Here is a 19,475-nt window from a genome sequence, read left to right on the forward strand (position 1 = left end):
TTCAAATTTACACGTCTGCATATCACAAACAGAATGGTCATCGTGGATCTGTTTTGATTTTGCAAACAGTGGTCAGTTTTAATAATAGTGAAGTTATGACTATCACCTCCAAACATCAGCTGCTGCCCAGCCACTGTGAGCCGCATGACCCCAGCAGCGTGTCAGATAGGTAGAGATTTAAGCAGACTCTGGCAATTGACTCCACAGGAAGGAAAAAAAGTCAAGAGGAGAAAAGCTGGGAGACCTGCTGAGTGACTCTGCTTTGCTTACACGTGAAAAGAAGAAAGAGTTATTCTTAGAACTATGGCTCTTTGACCTTGGATAAGTCATTCCACTCCTCTCAGCCTCACTCAGTCTCCTTTTGTGTTAGGAGAGTATAGAGCTAAATTATCTCTAAGATTCCATCTAGCTCTCATATTCTATAAATACATGTGTATGTATACATATGCAAACACTCCACACATATGGACGTACAGGCTCTGAGACATAAGACAATGAGACTGATACTCAAAACAATATTCCACTATTTTTGCAGTCATACGGGAGTTGCTTTGAACCAGCTTTAACTAGATCTTTCATACTGTGCAATTTGCCGCTAATACCACACCATCAGATATTCACAGTGTCTTCTTTTTTACTATGTCAGAAAATAAACTGCACAGTTTGAAAAGGCTTAAACATGTGAGGGGGTTACGGCAGTAGCAGCAGCCTGAGGTCTGGCTAGTCCCTGAGGCTTTCTAGCTTGTCACTCAGCAGCTCTTTGAAGAATACATTTGTAACTTTGAGAAGGTTGTCTACTTTCTTCCGAGAAAACCAAGCACATTAACAGAACTTAATAACAGATTTTCAATTCAAGGCAATGCCTGATAATATCTCAATTACTGAATCAAATGAAGATGCCATTTCTGAAATATGTTTTATATGAAATTTCTCTGGAAGTCTGAAATGTCCTAGGATATTTATTATGAACGTTTTTCCAGGAAATATTGGCAGAATCCCTATTTTTCAAAGGAAACGTAAGTGATTTAATCCAAATCTTAAGGCACTTACAAGTTTTGCAGGGTGGAATAAATCATGCGCATACTGAACTCTAGTGTAAAACAGAAAGATGAATGTCAGAGAAAGGTAGGGGTGTATCCCTGTAGATAGAGTTTCAGAAGAGAAAGAGATTATACCCAGATGCCGAGCAGGAAGATGGTCTAAAGAAGCTTATGGGGTACAACGTATCAAAGGCCTTTTGGCTTCTGAATTCAAGAACTAATATGGGAGTGGAGGATTTTTTTTTTTTTTTAGACTGGGCCTCTCTATCACCCAGGCTGGAATGCAGTGGCACAGTCATGGCTCACTGCAGCCTTGACCTCCTGGGCTCAAGCAATCCTCCCATTTCAGCCCCCAAAGTAGCTTGGACTACAGGCACACGCCACCACGCCCCATTCATTTTTTTCTATTTTTTTTTTTTTTTTTTTTTAGAGATGAAGTTTCACCATGTTGCCCAGGCTGGTCCCAAACTCCTGGGCTCAAGCAATCTGTCTGCCTCAGCCTCCCAAAGTGCTAGGATTACAGATGTGTCACTGTACCTGACCAGGAAGAATTTTTGATGGAGGAACTAGAATGAGCAATGTTTTTGTGACATGCAGAATTTGGGCTGTGTACAGAGACAGACAAAGCATGAAATTTGACAGAAATGCCAACTCCAGATTAGGGAGCCAAGAGAATAAAGATTGAAATGACACGTTAAGATTGAGAGTGCCAAGGCCTTGAGCCCCCAAAGAAGGAAAAGGAGACGGCACTTTCTTCTACAGACAGTTGTGAGCCATCTAGGACGTTTAAGCAATTGTTTGATTTGCATTTATTCACCTCTCCCCATTATAAGGAGCATAGGTAATTTTAACTCCATAGTTTAAAAGGTATTATAATTTCTCACTCAACAAGTGACCATAATTCCAAGCAACCTTTCCATGTGTCATACAATGAATAATTCTAATTCTGTGTTTGAAATTCTGCAAGAGAAGATTTCCTTTATTGCTTTAGTATTTCTAGTTTTATTTGGTGCTGGAAGAGGAGTGGTTCCATTCAGATGTGAGAGTCAAAGGTGCACATGTGGTCAGGCATGGTGGCTCACACCTGTAATCCCAGCACTTTGGGAGGCCAAGGCGGGAAGATCACTTGTGGTCAGGAGTTTGAGACCAACCTGGCCAACATAGTGAAGACCTGTCTCTACTAAAATACAAAAATTAGCTGGGTGTGGTGGTGCTTGCCTGTAGTCCAAGCTGCTCAGGAGGCTGAGGCACAAAAATCGCTTGAACCTGGAAGGCAGAAGTTGCAGTGAGCCGAGATTGCACCATGGCATTCCATCCTGGGCGACAGAGTGAGACTCTGTCAAAACAACAACAACGACAAAAAACAAAACAAAACAAGAAAAAACTGCATCATATGCATGGGGCCCAGGAAACCCAACCTTCTGGAGGACAGAGATGACTTGGTCACACGCACAGACTGTATCTACTGGTCTCCAGGCTTCCTGGTTTCAGCCTTTTAGACCCCAGGGCTTAGCCACAGCTCCTTATGCACAGCCCCTTGCATTCCCACCTGTTTACTCCTCAGCACTGGCACCAAACCTACATTCTGTACATGAAGACATAACACTTATTCAGTATGGTGCTCTCGTTCCGTGTCTGTGTGGATATGTGTGTCTGTGCATTTATATATAAATATACAAATATACACACATTATGCAAAATGGCAACAGCATATACCATTATTTTATTTTTATATCTGTCATTTTGTGGTGAAAACCATATTTTTTCCAAACGGTTTGTGAGCATTTTGAGAAGAGGCCCATCATATTGTATCATGCACACAGCCAATACTCAATTAGCATTCATTGAGCAATTGACTTAAGCTAAGTCTTTAGCCTCCCAGATACGTAGTATTTCCTCCTAGGACAAGGAGAGCAGCTGGTTAACATACTTGGTGTAAAAGGACCAAAAAGTATGGTTCCCATTTTCTTTTAGATCTCAGAAAGACAAGATAGTTTATGTCTTTAAAAGCTCCAGAGATAAGGTAACTGAACCCATCATCTGAAAGCAATCTATCAATATGTACGAGAGTGCATGGGTGAGAGCATCCATGTGTGTGAAATCAGAAACCTCGAAACTGAAAAATGGAGAAATCATGCGGTAAATATTAAATCCAGGTGGTATTAGCAAACGGATACAGTTCATCAACTGGCGTGGTTTTCATGTGTTCAACTCAACACTTACCTCAATAAAGAAGATGCTGGCTGCTGATGTTGGGTGGTGATACATATAGACTGTCACAAGGATGGCTGTGGCTATAATGAGGACCAGGATGAGGATTCCAACGATGAGGCCAGCGTGGAGGGTTCCCCCTTTCTTCTCAGCTGCACTGTCATCTGTAGAAGCTGAAAGAACATCCCAGCTGTCAGGACGGTCATGAGCTTACCCTTAAGTTTGCATTTTCATCTAAGGAGATATTTGTGTTTTTAATAAAGTACGACTGGATCTTTACTTCCTGGACAACTTTTCCACAACACCAATTTTACAGGTGAGGTGCTCTTCATGTGGGCAATGAAGAATCCACAGGATTCGTGAGTAAAAATACATTTATCACTGTGTTTTATTTTTATTTTTTATTTTTTGAGATGGAGTTTTACTCTTGTTGCCCAGGCTGGAGTGCAATGGCATGATCTTGGCTCACTGCAACCTCTGCCTCCTTGGGTTCAAGTGATTCTCCTGCCTCAGCCTCCTGAGTAGCTGGGATTACAGGTGTGAGTCACCAAGCCTGGCTAATTTTGTATTTTTAGTAGAGACAGGGTTTCACCATGTTGGTCAGGCTGGTCTCAAACTCCTGACCTCAGGTGATCCGCCCACCTCAGCCTCCCAGAGTGCTGGGATTACAGGCATGAGCCACTGCGCCTGGCCTGTGTTTTAAAATTTCTAGTTGGATAAGCAAAATGAATACTTTTTATTCTCAAAGTACTGTGGGATACCTCAAACTCTAATTAACTACACACTAAATTTAACTTTGATTTTTCTCATTAAACCAACAAAGTTACCTAGGGAAAAACTGATTAATTTTGAAAGCTCCTCTCACGGAAATTTTAAATTCAAGAGTACTGGACATCTTTTGGTAAGCTACATAAGCATTTTCAGAAAGTTTGTACATGAACTCCAAGCAAAATTTGTGAAAAATCTGTTTTAAGCAAAAATACTTTTTAAAAGTGTAACAGATGGATGCTCAATGACCCTCAAATAGTTTTGATCACTATCTGAAGGGAACATCACAGCAAAGGAAAACATTCCACAACACCCCAGAACAGTATCATTCCCTCTAACTTTTACTGAGATGCTTTCCACTGTAATACACATTTTTTTTTCTGAGTTAGCAAAGGGAGGAATTAAATTTCTAAAGTAATAACTATCCTAACCAAAGCCAGTCAGCCAAATACAACTAATCTCTAAAGTCTTCTTTTACTAAAATTCTGTAATTGTTGATGATTACTCAGGCATTTAGAGATCTTCCTGAATTATGTACAGCAGTAACTATATCTTAAGTGCACCATATGACTGGTATTCTGAATTATGAGATAATTCTTTAAGATGAACAAAAGTTTCTCAATCCTTTCTTTCTTTCTTTCTTTTTTTTTTCCTTTGAGATGGGAATCTTGCTCTGTCACCCAGGCCCAAGTTGGAGTGCAGTGGTGCAATCTCAGCTCACTGCAACCTCCACCTCCCAGGTTCAAGCAATTCTCCTGCCTCAGCCTCCTGAGTAGCTGGGATTACAGGCGCCCGACACCACACCTGGCTAATTTTTGTAATTTTAGTAGAGATGGGGTTATACCGTGTTGGCCAGGCTGATCTTGAACACCTGACCTCAAGTGATTCACCCACCTCAGCCTCCCAAAGTTCTGGGATTACAGGAGTGAGCCTTTGCATCCGGCCTCAATACTTTCAAGAACAATTTAGCTCTTTGTTATTTTTACCCTTTGCCTCTATGTTGTAAACATTTTTTTGTCTATTAAACTTCGTTTAATAAGCACTGATTTCTTTCTTTCATTTTACATTTTTTTAAAGAAAAACCAAACATGGATGTCTATCACAATGTGTGGTCCACACGAACGAATGGAATTCCAGATAAAGTGGAGAAACATGACCTCCTAATTCTTTCTACCTCCCCTCTACATTTTTATTGCTCTCGTTAACTCCTTGCTTGAGAACTGCGGTTGGTGTTCAGTAATCCTTCTCCAAATCTAGTAAGGCTGAAAATTCTAAAGATTTCCCTTATGTAACAGAAATTCATTAGTGAAAGAAGATCAAATTTAGAGTAATTCATTATATAATAGCTCATTCACACTGTGCCAGGGATCATTGTATTGCTTTGCAAGCACCCAACCAACAACCCTAAGAGGTAAGCACTACTATTATTTCTGTTTTATAATAAGGAAGTCGAGGCACAGGATAATTAGAACATGAGCTAGGGTTGCAAAACTATTAAGGTAAAACTGAGCTCACACACTAGCAGTCTGGCCTCCATGTCTGAATTCTGGACCTCTGATCAATGCCTCCTCAATGAACACTGGGCTGTAGGTCCTGCTATTTCCTCTTATTTCATGTTGTGAGTTCTTCTAGCAAATAATTCTGAAAAGAATCTGGTAACTTCAAGCAAAGAAAAACTAATGGGAAAAACAGTTAAAGAATTACCACTGGAGCTGGGCGTGGTTGCTCACGCCTGTAATCCCAGCACTTTGGGAGGCCGAGGCAGGTGGATCACCTGAGGTCAGGAGTTTGAGAACAGCCTGGCCAACACGGTGGAAACCCTGTCTCTACTAAAAATACAAAAAATTAGCCAGGCGTGGTGGCGGGTGCCTGTAATCCCAGCTACTCAGAAGGCTGAGACAGGAGAATTGCTTGAACCCGAAGGCGGGGGTTGCAGTGAGCCGAGATCCTGCCACTGCACTCCAGCCTGGGCGACAGAGCGAGACTAAACCTTACAAAAAAGAATTAACATTACACCTCCAAGATGACAGAGGCTATGTCTTTGGGCTGGGTCTTAGATCAGTATCTGCCATCACAAACATTTTCATCTGTATTTGGTGAGAAGGGAGGAGGAACAGAGAGGAAGGAAAAAGATAAAAATAAAGGCTTTTGGAAATAGGTTACAGTATTAGAATGACCACATTGCCAATAAAAATCAAGTGAGGCTATAATAAATGACCTCATCTGTCTGGTCTTCAGTTAGCCTTATCTCCAAAATGCAGTCAATAACAGTAATTACCCCACAGGGTTGATATGAGAATTCCACATTTAATACATATAAAGTTCTTAGGAGAGTATGTGACTCATAATAAACACTTAATGAATATTGAGATATTATATTATTATCGTACTTTTTATATGAGGCAGGTTGAGGCAAATTATACAGTCAGATTCATGACAATATATAAACTGTGTTTTTGCCCTTAACATGTGTTGCTTTTAAAAATTTGGCCTCATCCTTAAGTATGCTTGTATTATTGCATCTTGTGGGCTTGGCTATTTTCTTATTTTTTATAAGAGTATGACACATTGCTTTCCTGGGAAAACAGGATTAATTGAAAATGTGGCTTTAGGGGAAATGTAGCAAAAATATCTACTTGACTCAAAAACGAAGCTTTGACTGTTTCTTCAAATCCTTCCCTCCCTCTTCCATTCGTCTTTCCATCCCTCCATCCCTCTCCTTTCTGCTGTTTTTTATCCTCCCTTTCTCCATCCATCCATCCATCTATCCAACCATTCAGTGTCTGATTCTATTTCTGGGGTTTGTCTTTGGGCTGGGTTTTAGGTCAGTATCTGCCATCATAAACAGTCCTTTATACACAGCATGCCAAGTTTTAGCCTCACAAATTTCAGCCTCACTTCCTCTTCTTTTATTTTTTATTTTTGAGACAGAGTCTTGCTGTCACTCAGGCTGGAGTGCTGTGGTGTGATCTTGACTCACTGCAGCTTCGAACTCCTGGGCTCAAGTGATCCTCCTGCTTTGGCCTCCCAAGTAGCTGATGCTACAGGCATGTGCCACCATGCCTGGTTAATTTTTTTTTTGTAGAGACAGATTGTCACTATGTTGCCCAGGCTTGTCTTGAACTCCTGGGCTCAAGTATTCCTCCTGCCTCAGCCTCCCAAAGTGCTGGGATTACAGACATGTGCCACTGCACCTGAATTAGTCTTACTTCTTTTGTGTATGCAGGAATGGACAGGGAAGATTAAGGTATTTGTGAGTTGACCTCAGGTTGCTACTTCCCAAATGGGCTGGAGGACCAGCACCTGTTAAGGAGGCAGCCCTTCCCAGGAAGGAAGAAAGAAGAGTGCAAGGGTCATGTTTTACTAAATAAGGGTCCTTGTCAGAAATAAAATTATTTTTGTCTTGCAGTACATAAATTGCCAATCTTTGGAATATAACAGTCAGAACCAGATTTGCACCTTGAGTGTGGTAAACCTTACTACCTTTATTTAGACATAAATACTCTCACAATTATTATTTATTCATACTTCCAATAATAATTTAGTTATATTATCTCCTTTTAAAAATGTTTCTTTACATTTCTGTTTTAGATGCCAAGACACTGCGGCCATATCTAATAATGCAATTTGTACAGTCTAGTTTATTCCTAGCCAAATAACCATTTAATGACATTTTTGGATGATGATTATTTTAATAAAATAAACAGCTTTCATGGATTCTCAATACTAACCAGAAGACAAAATAAATATTTCCAGATCTATGAGTATAACATGACTTGATTTGTTCTAACAGAGCAAGTCATTTAAGGAAAAATGTAGCATACACAATTCCAAAATATTACAAGAGTTTCTTTGTGTCACATACCAATGACTATTTCAAAATGCTTTAGAGTGACCATCCGAATGGAGTGACCAAAATTGCACACATAGTTTTGGAGAAAGCATTTTTCTACTCTCGTATTATTTAACCTTTTTTTTTTGGCTACTGCAATGATTCTACAATTTCCTTCACAGTACAAGCATCTCTGTTCTGGCTTCTTTCTATGGGCTTTAGGTGAGTGTATATTGGCAGGTATTACGATGGCTTAATTAGAGGTCATTAAATCTGAAGGTGCAGGAAGCATTCCATTAATATGCTTTGATTTTAAATTCTTTCACTACTTGGTTTTCAGTTTAATAACATGCTTGATCAAATTGTATAGATTTTGCATATTTATGGAGATCTGCGGACAGAATTTAGAGTATACTGGGTATATACTCAAAAGGATATAAATGATTCTACCATAAAGACACATTATGTCCATTGCAGCACTGTTCACAATAGCAAAGACATGGAATCAACCTAAATGCTCATCAACGGTAGACTGGATAAAGAAAATGTGGTCCATATACACCACGGAATTCTATGCAGCCATAGAAAAAGAATGAGATCCTATTCTTTGAAGGAAGCAACATGGAAAGAGGTGGAAGTCGTTGTCCTAAGCAAACTAACACAGGACCAGAAAACCAAATACATTATGTTCTCACTCGTAAGTGGGTGTTAAACATTGAGTACATATGGACACAAAGAAGGGAACAACAGATACCAGAGCCTACTTGAGGGTAGAGGGAGGCAGGAGGGTGAGGATGAAAAAACTACCTATTGGGTACCATGTTTATTACCTGGGTGATGAAATAATCTGTACAATAAACTCCTGTGATAATTTACCTATAAAACAAACCTACACAGGTACCCCTAAACCTAAAATAAAAGTTTAAAAAAAATAGGCACCTCAAATGCAAAACTGAAATTTAGAAAATGTAAATGCTTACTAATTCCCATAACTGAAGTTTAGTTCATTCACCTCAAGGGAAGACTGCTTGAGTATACTCATTTCCCTCCTGCAAAAAATACAATAAACTAAGATGTCAATCTGTGGCTCGACTGATTGTTCTTTTAAATTGGCAGATAGAAGTATGTCAAAGAGAATTCTGAACTTGCTTCAGGGACAAACTTCTCAGTAAGCTTGATATGGTTTGGCTCTGTGTCCCCACCCAAATCTCTTCTTGAATTGTAATCCCCATGTGTTGAGAGAGGGACCTGGTGGGAGGTGATTGGATCACAGGGGTGGTTTCCCCCATGCTGTTCTTGTGACAGTGAGTTCCCATGAGATCTGATGGTTTGAAAGTGCCACTTCCCCCTTCTTTCTCTTTCTGTCCTGCCACCTTGTGAAGAAGGTGTTTGCTTTTCCTTCGCCTTCTGCCATGACTGTAGGTTTCCTGCAGTCTCCCCAGCCATGCAGAACTCTGAGTCAATTAAACCTTTTTTGTTCATAAATTACCCAATCTCAGGGAGTTCTTGATAGCAGTGTGAAAATGGACTAATACAAAGCTCATCAGAGTCTAGTAGGTTTTAGGGGAAATTAAAGAAACATGAGAAGGAATCTAGTCTTAAGACCTAAACTCTTCCTCTATTCATACAAACATCTTATGAGCTGTCATTCATGTCCAAAAGCAAACAAAAACTAAACAAGCATCCTTCTCACACGCTTAGTAAAACATAACACACAGAAGAATTCAAATCTTTAGTCTTTGTAGAGCCTTACCTTGTGTATTAAAATAAGAGGAATTAATAACAGGCAACAAGAAGCCATAAAAGAGTCTCCAAGCCAAAAAAGGAAATACAGGAATATACTTAAAAAATCTCCAAAGTAAAGGCCTTTTTTGCACTGTGCTTAAGATATTTTTAATATATAAATGAAGCAGAGAAAATCAATAGTATTCAATATAATATACTCTAATCTGACCCAGTGAGTGTCATTACTTTTCAACGCTTTATGAAATGCAGATCAATATTTAGACACAGAGAAGACTGTAAGAACTGTCAATTCTATGAAAGCAATCTGCTATTTTTGGGAAAATTTTTGCTACCATAATAGCAAAAACAATATATACACACTCATATATATATGTGTGTGTGTGTGTGTGTGTGTGTGTGTGTGTGTGTATATATATATATATATATTTTTTTTAAGATGGAGTCTCTGTCTGCTCTCACTATTGCCCAAGCTGGAGTGCAGTGGCGTGATCTCGGCTCACAGCAGCCTCTGCCTCCTGGGTTCAAGCAATTCTCCTGTCGCAGCCTCCTGAGTTGCTGGGACTACAGGCACAGGCTGCCACGCCTGGCTAATTTTTGTGTTTTTAGGAGAGGCGGGGTTTCACCCTGTTGGCCAGACTGGTCTTGAACTCCTGACCCCAAGTGGTCCATGTGCTTCAGCCTCCCAAAGTGCTGGAATTACAGGTGTGAGCCACTGCGCCTGGCCAAGACAACATATTTTTAAAATATATTAAGTACATACTAGAAAATATTCAAGACCTCACGTCAATGTGTTTAATTTGGAGCAGTCTATGAATCATGGAAAATAAAGAAGGAGGAAAGATGAAAGGAAAAGGAGGTAGAAAAAAAGAAGATAGGAGGAAAAAGGAAGAAAATGTTACATATATATGTATATATATGTGTATATATGTGTGTATATATGTGTATACACATATTTATTTACTTTTTTCAAAGTGTAGCATTTAATGTTAAAACTCTCTCTCTATATATATATGTATATATGTGTATACACATATTTATTTATTTTTTCAAAGTGTAGCATTTAATGTTAAAACTCTATGTCTCCGTGCTGTTTCTATGACTGTTATTTTCTCTTAGGATTTACATGCATATGACATTGATATTCTGTATTTAGAAGTATAATTCTCCAATATGGTAAAATATTTTAATGCATTGCCAAAATGATCTGTACCTACTATTAAATACTGCCAACAATTAAAATCGAGAAATAAAGAAAAAACTAAAATAGAAATATTCTTTATCTGAAATTTTATTCACTTTAGAACTAACTCTTCTCCTGGGCTTAAAATGAAAAACTACAGCCCATAAATTCCATAATATATTAATATCCTTTGGGGGACAGAGAGGCTGATGGGTTGGACAGAGTCATGCACAAATTTGCTCAAAATTCATAAATCTTATGCAGATGATGCCAAAATGTACTCTTTTAAAGCTTCAGAATAAAGTTAAACTATAAATGCTTAAAATGTTAGTGTTCCGCTTTGGGATTAAAAACGCACATAGACATGGCTTTCCCCATGGAATAGTACCTAACCCATTTACAAGCTAAAGCATGTAACGAAGGAAAATCAAATGATAAAAGTTTTAAGTGAATTGTACTTCCCTTTGTAAGTTTCCCTTGCAACTGATCTCATTTTGTAGCTCACTTATTTTCTCTCTCACCTCTTTAACTTTCTATATACACAATTATGACTTTGACTTCATTCAGAGTTTCTTCTGGTGTTTTAAGTCTTTTGTAATTTTTCATAATCCTCTTAGTTCTTTCATTTTCTTAATCAGAGTGATGCTATTTTTTAAATGCTTACCAGCTTGTCAATATTATTCTAGTTTTGGAATGGATTGAAACTATTATACAAGGTGTACCTAATTCATATTAGGCATCACTGTGACAACACATTCACAATTCATGTTAAGACATTGCTGTAGAAGGGATTTGGGTAATCACTGTGAAAAGATATAAAAGCAGGTGCACAAAACACATCTAAGGGCATTATGTATGGTGAGACCAGTATCTGGCAAGGGCAGCTTTCCTTTTACAGTCTGCCCTACTGTCGGCAGCTGTGAAATTCATTCAGGGAAACATATAAAATGTTCTGGGCTGGAAGATCTTAGACTATGAATATCCTTTAAAAAAACAACAACCTGATAATCCCTTACCTTTTATCTTGGAAAAATGAAGCTGAATAAAATGTCTATGAAATAATATTAAAAGGAATACTTAATTCTATCCAAATGAGGGATTTTGGATAACAGTTACCAAATGATAGGCTGATTCTAGTCTCATTCAAAGATCGGTGCTTTTATGCATGTGTATGTGCAGATATCTTAAAGGGAAAATTTTAAGAATCAGGGCTGCAGTGAGCTTTGATCCTGCCACCGCACTCCAGCCTGGGTGACAGAGCGAGACCCTGTCTTTAAGAAAAAAATTGAAAAAAGAGAAGGTTTATGGTATTTATATATACTACAAATAAGACCGAAAATAAATATTTGGAATAACCCATTATCATTTTTCACTTCTTGTATGTGTATGTGCTCTTCTTTGTAATAATCTGCCTACGCATATGTTTTCAGCAGTCAAGATCTTTATGACACCTAACTTCTAAACTTTTCCTAACATCAGCTTTGTATATCAAGTTTTCATTTTTCTCTATTTAAAATATATCTTTAAATTATTGTTATTATTATTATTTTTGAGACGGAGTCTCGCTTTTTCACCCAGGCTGGAGTGCAGTGATGCGATCTTGGCTCACTGCAAGCTCCGCCTCCCGGGTTCACGCCATTCTCCTGCCTCAGTCTCCCGAGTAGCTGGGACTATAGGCATGTCCCACCATGCCCAGCTAATTTTTTTTGTATTTTTAGTAGACAGGGGCTTTCACCATGTTGGCCAGGCTGGTCTGGAACTCTTGTCCTCAGGTGATCCACCTGCCTCGGCCTCCCAAAATGCTGGAATTACAGGCGTGAGCCACTGAGTGCGCCCAAAAATTATTTCTGAAAAATAAAAATAAAATGTGTCTCGGCTTCTACCAAAGAATCCACAGGGGAAAAACAATCCTAGTACCTAAAATTTTCAGCTAAATATGAAACCAAAGGGGTTCATAAACTATTTTCTCTTTTAATTTCAGGCCGAGCCCTTGCATGGTAAAGATATTAGGGATTCTAACTACAGAAAAAACGTAGTATAGTTTTCCTAACAAGGATATTCGTAGTGACTATGGAATACCGAAAATACGCCAACAAAGCACTTTCAAGGTTTGGAGGTACAGAACAGAGTGACTCTTCGTGCCATTTATTCTGTCAATTTCAGAATAGTCACTTACGTTCAAACAGATCATTTATATGCATAACCTGATAGGATAAGGATGAATGTTTACTACTTATCAAATCCATCAAGTTTCCTGAACATGGAAGAAAAATCCCCTTCACTCTGTTCCTATCGGTGTAGAAAGACAGATTTGTGTGTAAACCACTGGGCTAACATAAATATGGAACCTTGGGGGTTTCCAAGAATAACATCAGATCTCACATTGCTGGACCTCAAGGACCAGCATCTCTTCAATCCTGTCTTCTTTTCTGCAAAATGGATATAATAGTAAGAGCTATCTCCTGATGGTTGTGAAGATCTGAGAGGATGCTTATAAAGTGGTTGGCATGGTGCTTAAAATATAATAAATCCTCAATGGAATGGCTGTGCTAATGTTGTTAGTGCCACTCATACTACTTGTTACTCTACTGATTAGTATACTTTGTTATATTGATTCTTTAGTATTATTGTTAATACTGTTATTAACTCTCATTAATATTCTGTTGATTACTACCCTTATTCTTCTCAATCATGGCTGCACTACCAGGGCAATGAGAGAACTTCTTGAAATTATTCATGGAAAGAAGGAATCCATTACCTCACGGAAGCTTAGGGGCATGACGAGTGAAAGCAAGGACTTTTCAGTGAATAGTTTTTCAAGCGGAAAGGCCAAGATCAGCCTCTCATGTACTTGCAACCACCCGAAGGGAAACATGTTGTCCCAAACAATAGCTTGGACATGGGATATAGAATCCACAGCCACTATTTGAAAAACAAAAGCCTAGCTTCTGAGGTGTAGTAGCCTATCTGAATAAGATCAACCCTTCAGTGGTTATCTGTAAGCAGCTTCTTTGGAAAACTGCAGAATACTAAATCAACCTCAAGTTCCTTGGTGTCTGAATTTATGCATAACGTTAATAAAAACCTTTGGATCTCCCAAGGAAGCAGGGATTAATTTAGTTGCTGGTAGCCTGTGTGTGTGTGTGCCTCAGTACTGGAACCTTAGACACTGATGTTCTCAACAACCATACAATCCTTTTGCTATTTGCTGTGGTTTGATGCATATTATAGCTCTCCAGGAAAGTAAATGAGCAGAATTCTATGTGTGTGCTGTGTAGCTCAGGGAGACAGAATCAGAAGCCGGAAAAAAAAAAAAAAAAAAAAAAAAAAAAAAAAAAGAAACGCCGAAGACAAAAAATAACAAAAACAACAGCTCGGTAAAGCTTTGAATTTCATTTCAGTTTGTATTACGAGAACTAATAAATTGTGCCACATAGGACAGAAAGAAAAAAAAAAGTGAAAACACTGAGCAACACTTGTACAGGGTATTTATATTTCACTGCTTTGCACCAATACTTGCCTTTAACACAGACAGAATCACGCTGCTTAGGAGAATGGACATTATAAAGCTGTATTTATCACACTGACTGCCCCTTAGCTACTGGAGCACCAAGTCTCCTGAAATGTAAAGCTCTATGTCTTGAATGTGGAACAGAACATGTTTAGTCCAGGGAGTGCGCACTGGTCCTGACCTAACCTGTTCCACCAAACCACCTTTGCAAACAGACTCTGCTGTGTGGGCATATGACACTTCCACAAGTTGTATACAGTTGCAAGGGCTTTGGTCTCAAAGTGTTGGGGGATGGGATTAGAGAAGAAGTTAAGGTTCCCTTGGACTTTAAAGCTCTGTGATTTGCTGGCCAGGTATGATGGCTCACATTTGTAATCCTGGCACTTAGTGAAGCTGAGGCCAGAGGATCACTTGAGGCCAGGAGTTTGAGACCAGCCTGGGTAACATAGTGAGATCCCATCTCTACAAAAATTAATTTAAAAAAAGTAGGTGGGCATGGTGGTACACACCTGCAGTCCCAGCTACTCAGGAGGCTGAAGTGGGAGGATTATTTGAGCCTAGGAGTTCCAGGCTGCAGTGAGCCATGATTGCACCACTGCACTCAAGCCTGGGTGACAGAGTTAGACCGTGCCTTCCTCTGAAAAAAAAATAAATAAAAATAACTCTATGATTAGGCAAAGTTGGTGCTGCTGTTTTTTTTTGACACACTGGATGGCTTTAATAGGAGAATAGCAAATAAATGACTATATACTAAACTGGACCATATTAGAAGCAACCCTCCTGGCAGGACAGTAGGGTGATAAGGAGCACAGAGCATGCCTGGAATTAGAGCCCTTGGTATTATAGACCAGCTACATTCCTTAGAAACTATGTGACTATGAACAAATTACTTAAATCCCTGGGCTTCTGAGACTTCAAGTGTAAAATGGGATTACAAATAGTACTTTCTTCTTAGGGTGCTGTGAGGATTAAGCTAGTTAAACATGTAAAGCCCTCAGAAGATTGCCTGGTATATCGTTAATAGCCCAATAATTGCTAGATAATTTTATCATCATTATCAACTACATGGGAAGATTCTGTGAATATTTTAAAGCAAAACATGAATCACATGATCAGAAATGTTATATTTTATGCCTTCTAATTAAAGATGCTGGTTTACCAATGATAAGCTTTTTTCTTTTTTTCTTTTTTTGCTTTGAGAATTTTAAGAAGACTGGAAGAATTTATTCATAGGAATATTTTTTAAAAACTATGTCTAGTTTATGAAAGCATATCAAAATGCCTCTCTTTTCTTTCTTCTTTTTTTTTTTTATTTTTACAGAGGCCAAATTTGCATGTTTGAAATACAGGAATTTTAAATGTGCAATTTACCAAATTTTTATAACTGTATATACCAAGTAACCATCACCCAAATCATATGAAACACTTCCATTCCCCCATAAAGTTCTCTTGTCTCCACCTACAGTCCATCCTAACAGCCCCGACCAACACTGTATAGGCAACCACTGTGCTGATTTCCATTATTGTAGATTAGCTTGATTTTACTTGAAATTCACATAAATTGAATCATACTACATGTACTCCACTGTCTCTGGCATCTTTTGCTTAACAATGTTTTAGGACTTATCTGTGTTACTGCCTGTATCAGTAGTTCATACTTCCTTTCTGCTGAATAGTAATCATTTGTGTAACATGCGCTCAATTTGTTCATTCTTCTATTGATAAACATCTGAACTATGTCCAGTTATTGACAATTATGAATTGAGTTGCTATAAATATTCTTTTACAATTTTTTTTTTTTTTTTTTTTTTTTTTTGAGACGGAGTCTCCCTCTGTCACCCAGGCTGGAGTGTAGTGGCCGGATCTCAGCTCACTGCAAGCTCCCCACCTGCGGGTTTACGCCATTCTCCTGCCTCAGCCTCCCGAGTAGCTGGGACTATAGGTGCCCGCCGCCACGCCCGGCTAGTTTTTTGTATTTTTAGTAGAGACGGGGTTTCACCGTGTTAGCCAGGATGGTCTCTATCTCCTGACCTCGTGATCCACCCACCTCGGCCTCCCAAAGTGCTGGGATTACAGGCTTGAGCCACCACGCCCGGCCCATGTTTTCTTTTTTAAATAAATACATAGAAGTGGAATTTCTGACTTAAAAGGCCAGAACCTTATAAGAAACTGCCAAAGAGTTTTCTGAAGTGATTGCACAATATCACACTCCAATCAGCAATGTACAGAGTTCAAGTGCACCATATTCTCATCAATATTAGTCTTGTGTAGTGTTTAGCTATCCTAATGGGCATGATATGGTATCCCATTCAGGTTTGGTTGTTTACTGTTACTTTTTAGGAGTTATTTATAGTTTCTGGATACAAGTCCTTTGTAACATAAGCATACTGTAAATATTTTCTCTTATCGGTAACCTACTTTTTCATTTTCCTAACAGAGTTTTGGATGAACACAGAATTTAATTTTTTTTTTTTTTTTTTTTTGAGACAGGGTCCTGTTCTGTCACCCAGGCTGGAGTTGGAGTGAGGTGATCATGTCAAACTCCCAGGCTCAAGTGATCCTCCTGACTTGGGCCTCCCACATAGCTGAGACTACAGGCATGTGCCATTATGTCTGGTTAATTTTTTAATTTTTTTGTAGAAACAGAGTCTCGCTATGTTAGCCAGTCTGGTCTCCACCTCCGGGGCTCAAGTGATCCTCTTGCCTTGGTCTCCCACAGCGCTGGGATTACAGGCATGAGCCACTGTGCCCAGCTCCCGGCTTTGAATTTTGATGTTTATAATTTTTTAAAAATCAGTCTTCTTAGAGATATTAAAGTTATTAAAATTTGCAAAAAAGCAGCTTATGACTGTTAAATTCTCTATTATTTGTCTTCTATTTTCTATTTCATTTTTCTACTCTTATTTCCTTCTTTTAAAATTAATATTTTTAATAAAATATCACAATTTTAGACACAATTAATTTGAGACAATCTTAATTGACTTATCTACTTAAATTGGACACTTGAGTTATTAATTTTATTCCTTTTTTCCTTTCTAATCCTTTCTAATATAAACATTTAAAACCATAAATTTCCTTCTAAATACTTTTTAGCAGCATTCTATAAATTTTGGGATTTTGTATCAGTTATCATTCCATCAAAATATTTTGTAATTTTCCTTACAGTTTTTTTCTTCAATATATATTTTACGTATATCAAATATTTACATATATTTGCCAATATGTGTCTATATATATATATATATATATATAAAAAACAAGTTTGATTTGCTTTTCACATATTTGAGGATTTTGTAGATATCATATTTTTCCTCCCAACTTCATTAAGCATAATTGACAAATAAAAATTATATATATTTACAGTGCACAAAATAATTTTTTGTTTTTTATATATATATACACATTGTGGAATGATTAAATCATGGTAATTAACATATCTATTCACCTCATATGCTTATCATTTTTGTGTGTGATGAGAACATATAAGATCTACTTTCTTATCAATAGACATTATATTGTTACTGCTTCTCGTTCGATTCTTTTGCAGTCAGAGAATGTAGTCTATAAGACCACGATCTAGAAATTTAATATTTTTTATGGCTCAACATATGGTCTACCTTGGTGACCATTTCATGCGGACTTGAAAAAAAAACCCTCCAGGAACCCTGCTGTATAAATACCAATCATGACAAAGTGGTTGTCAGTATTGTTCACATCTATATCCTTCTTAATTTGTTTTTCTTTTTTTTGGTCTAACAAAAAAATTATAATGGTTCCTAATGAACTGGCACTTTTTTCCTTTTTTTTTTTTTGAGACAAGGTTTCACTCTGCAGCCCAGGCTGGAGTGAACTGGTGTGACCATGACTCACTGCAGCCTGGACCTCTTGAGCTCAGGAGACCCTCCCACCTCAGCCTCCCGTGTAGCTGGGATTGCAAGTGCACGCCACCATGCTCAGCTAATTTTTTGTATTTTTAGTAGAGATGGGGTTTTACCATGGTGCCCAGGCTGGTCTCAAAGTCCTGGGACCAAGCAATCCGCCCACCTCGGCCCCCCAAAGTGCTGGGATTACAGGTGTGAGACATTATGCCCGACACGTTTTTTACCTTTTTATATTTTCCTCTGTTAATTCTCCTTGTCTTTAAATCTAGTTTAAGTCTCCTTAATTTGATATTTATCTAGGACCTTCAGATTCTCTGTGGTTATGTTTGCAGTGTATATATTTTTCTATAATTTTATCTTGAAGCATTTTATATCTTTGTCTTTATTTTTCACGTACATTTCTTATACACAACATAGAGTTGGATCTGGCTTTCTTGAAAGTCCGTGTGATAGCCTATGCTTTTAATAAAAATGCTTATTTTATTTACATTTGAAATAGTTACTGGTGTGGTTGTATTTGGTCTGCCACTTAGCTATTTGTTTTCTTTGTGTTCATCTGTTTTATGGTCCTTTGTTCCTTCTCTCTTGTCTTTTTCAGGTTAAACAAATATTTCTTAGAATTCCATTTAAATTCCTTCAATGAATTTTGAGCCGTATGTTTTTGCATTTTTTTCCTTTAGTGGTTGGTGAGTATGTTAACTGTGTTAAAAATCACTTATGGCTGATACTTTATCCAACAAGTTGTTAATTTATTACTGTAACTGAAGTAATATTTGGTCACAGTAGCTTACAAAACTGTTATAAATTAGTTTCACATAATTAACTGTTGTCCTTACTACCCAAGTTACATTAAAAAGCTTGCACAAATAATAATTTTGAGCTCTGAAGAATAAAACTAAAGCAAAAATTAGTCTTACTGCGAGCAGCAAGCCATTGAAAACCTAGTTGTTTAGAAGATTAAACTAAATTTGCCATCTAATGGATTAAACTGTCTTTAAAGCACTATGCCATTCTGAGACTAGCATATCTTTTCTCCCCATCAACCGTCATCATCAATTCCTTTTTTTTTGTTTTTGCTTAAAGTGGATCGGCATATTACATGAACTATACGCATGGCTAATTCAAGCACACGTGAACAAAATGTAGTGGTGAAGTCATACAACCTCAAGGAATGCTACCAAGTTTAGGAGGCTGCAAACACACCCTGATGAGCCCTTTACACATTAGCAGTTGGATTCTTTCCCATTCCTATTTCATGTTTTATGGGTCTTTCAACTCCTAAACACCGTGACCTCTGCCCTCTTCC

General features: G+C 38.1%; 1 protein-coding gene across 2 annotated transcripts in view; it reads right to left on the reverse strand.

The window, feature by feature from the left end:
• The window catches only part of PLXDC2 (plexin domain containing 2), a 468,543-nt gene that overhangs the window by 28,900 nt on the left and 420,168 nt on the right, over positions 1 to 19,475 (reverse strand). For both annotated transcript variants that reach the window (XM_011997681.1, XM_011997680.1), the window contains one exon: positions 3,264 to 3,424. In XM_011997681.1, the coding sequence (XP_011853071.1) occupies positions 3,264 to 3,424 (161 nt within the window). The remainder of the gene's footprint in view (positions 1 to 3,263; positions 3,425 to 19,475) is intronic.

Source organism: Mandrillus leucophaeus, unplaced genomic scaffold (genome assembly GCF_000951045.1).
Source record: "Mandrillus leucophaeus isolate KB7577 unplaced genomic scaffold, Mleu.le_1.0 Scaffold545, whole genome shotgun sequence".
NCBI classification, from domain to species: Eukaryota; Metazoa; Chordata; class Mammalia; order Primates; family Cercopithecidae; genus Mandrillus; species Mandrillus leucophaeus.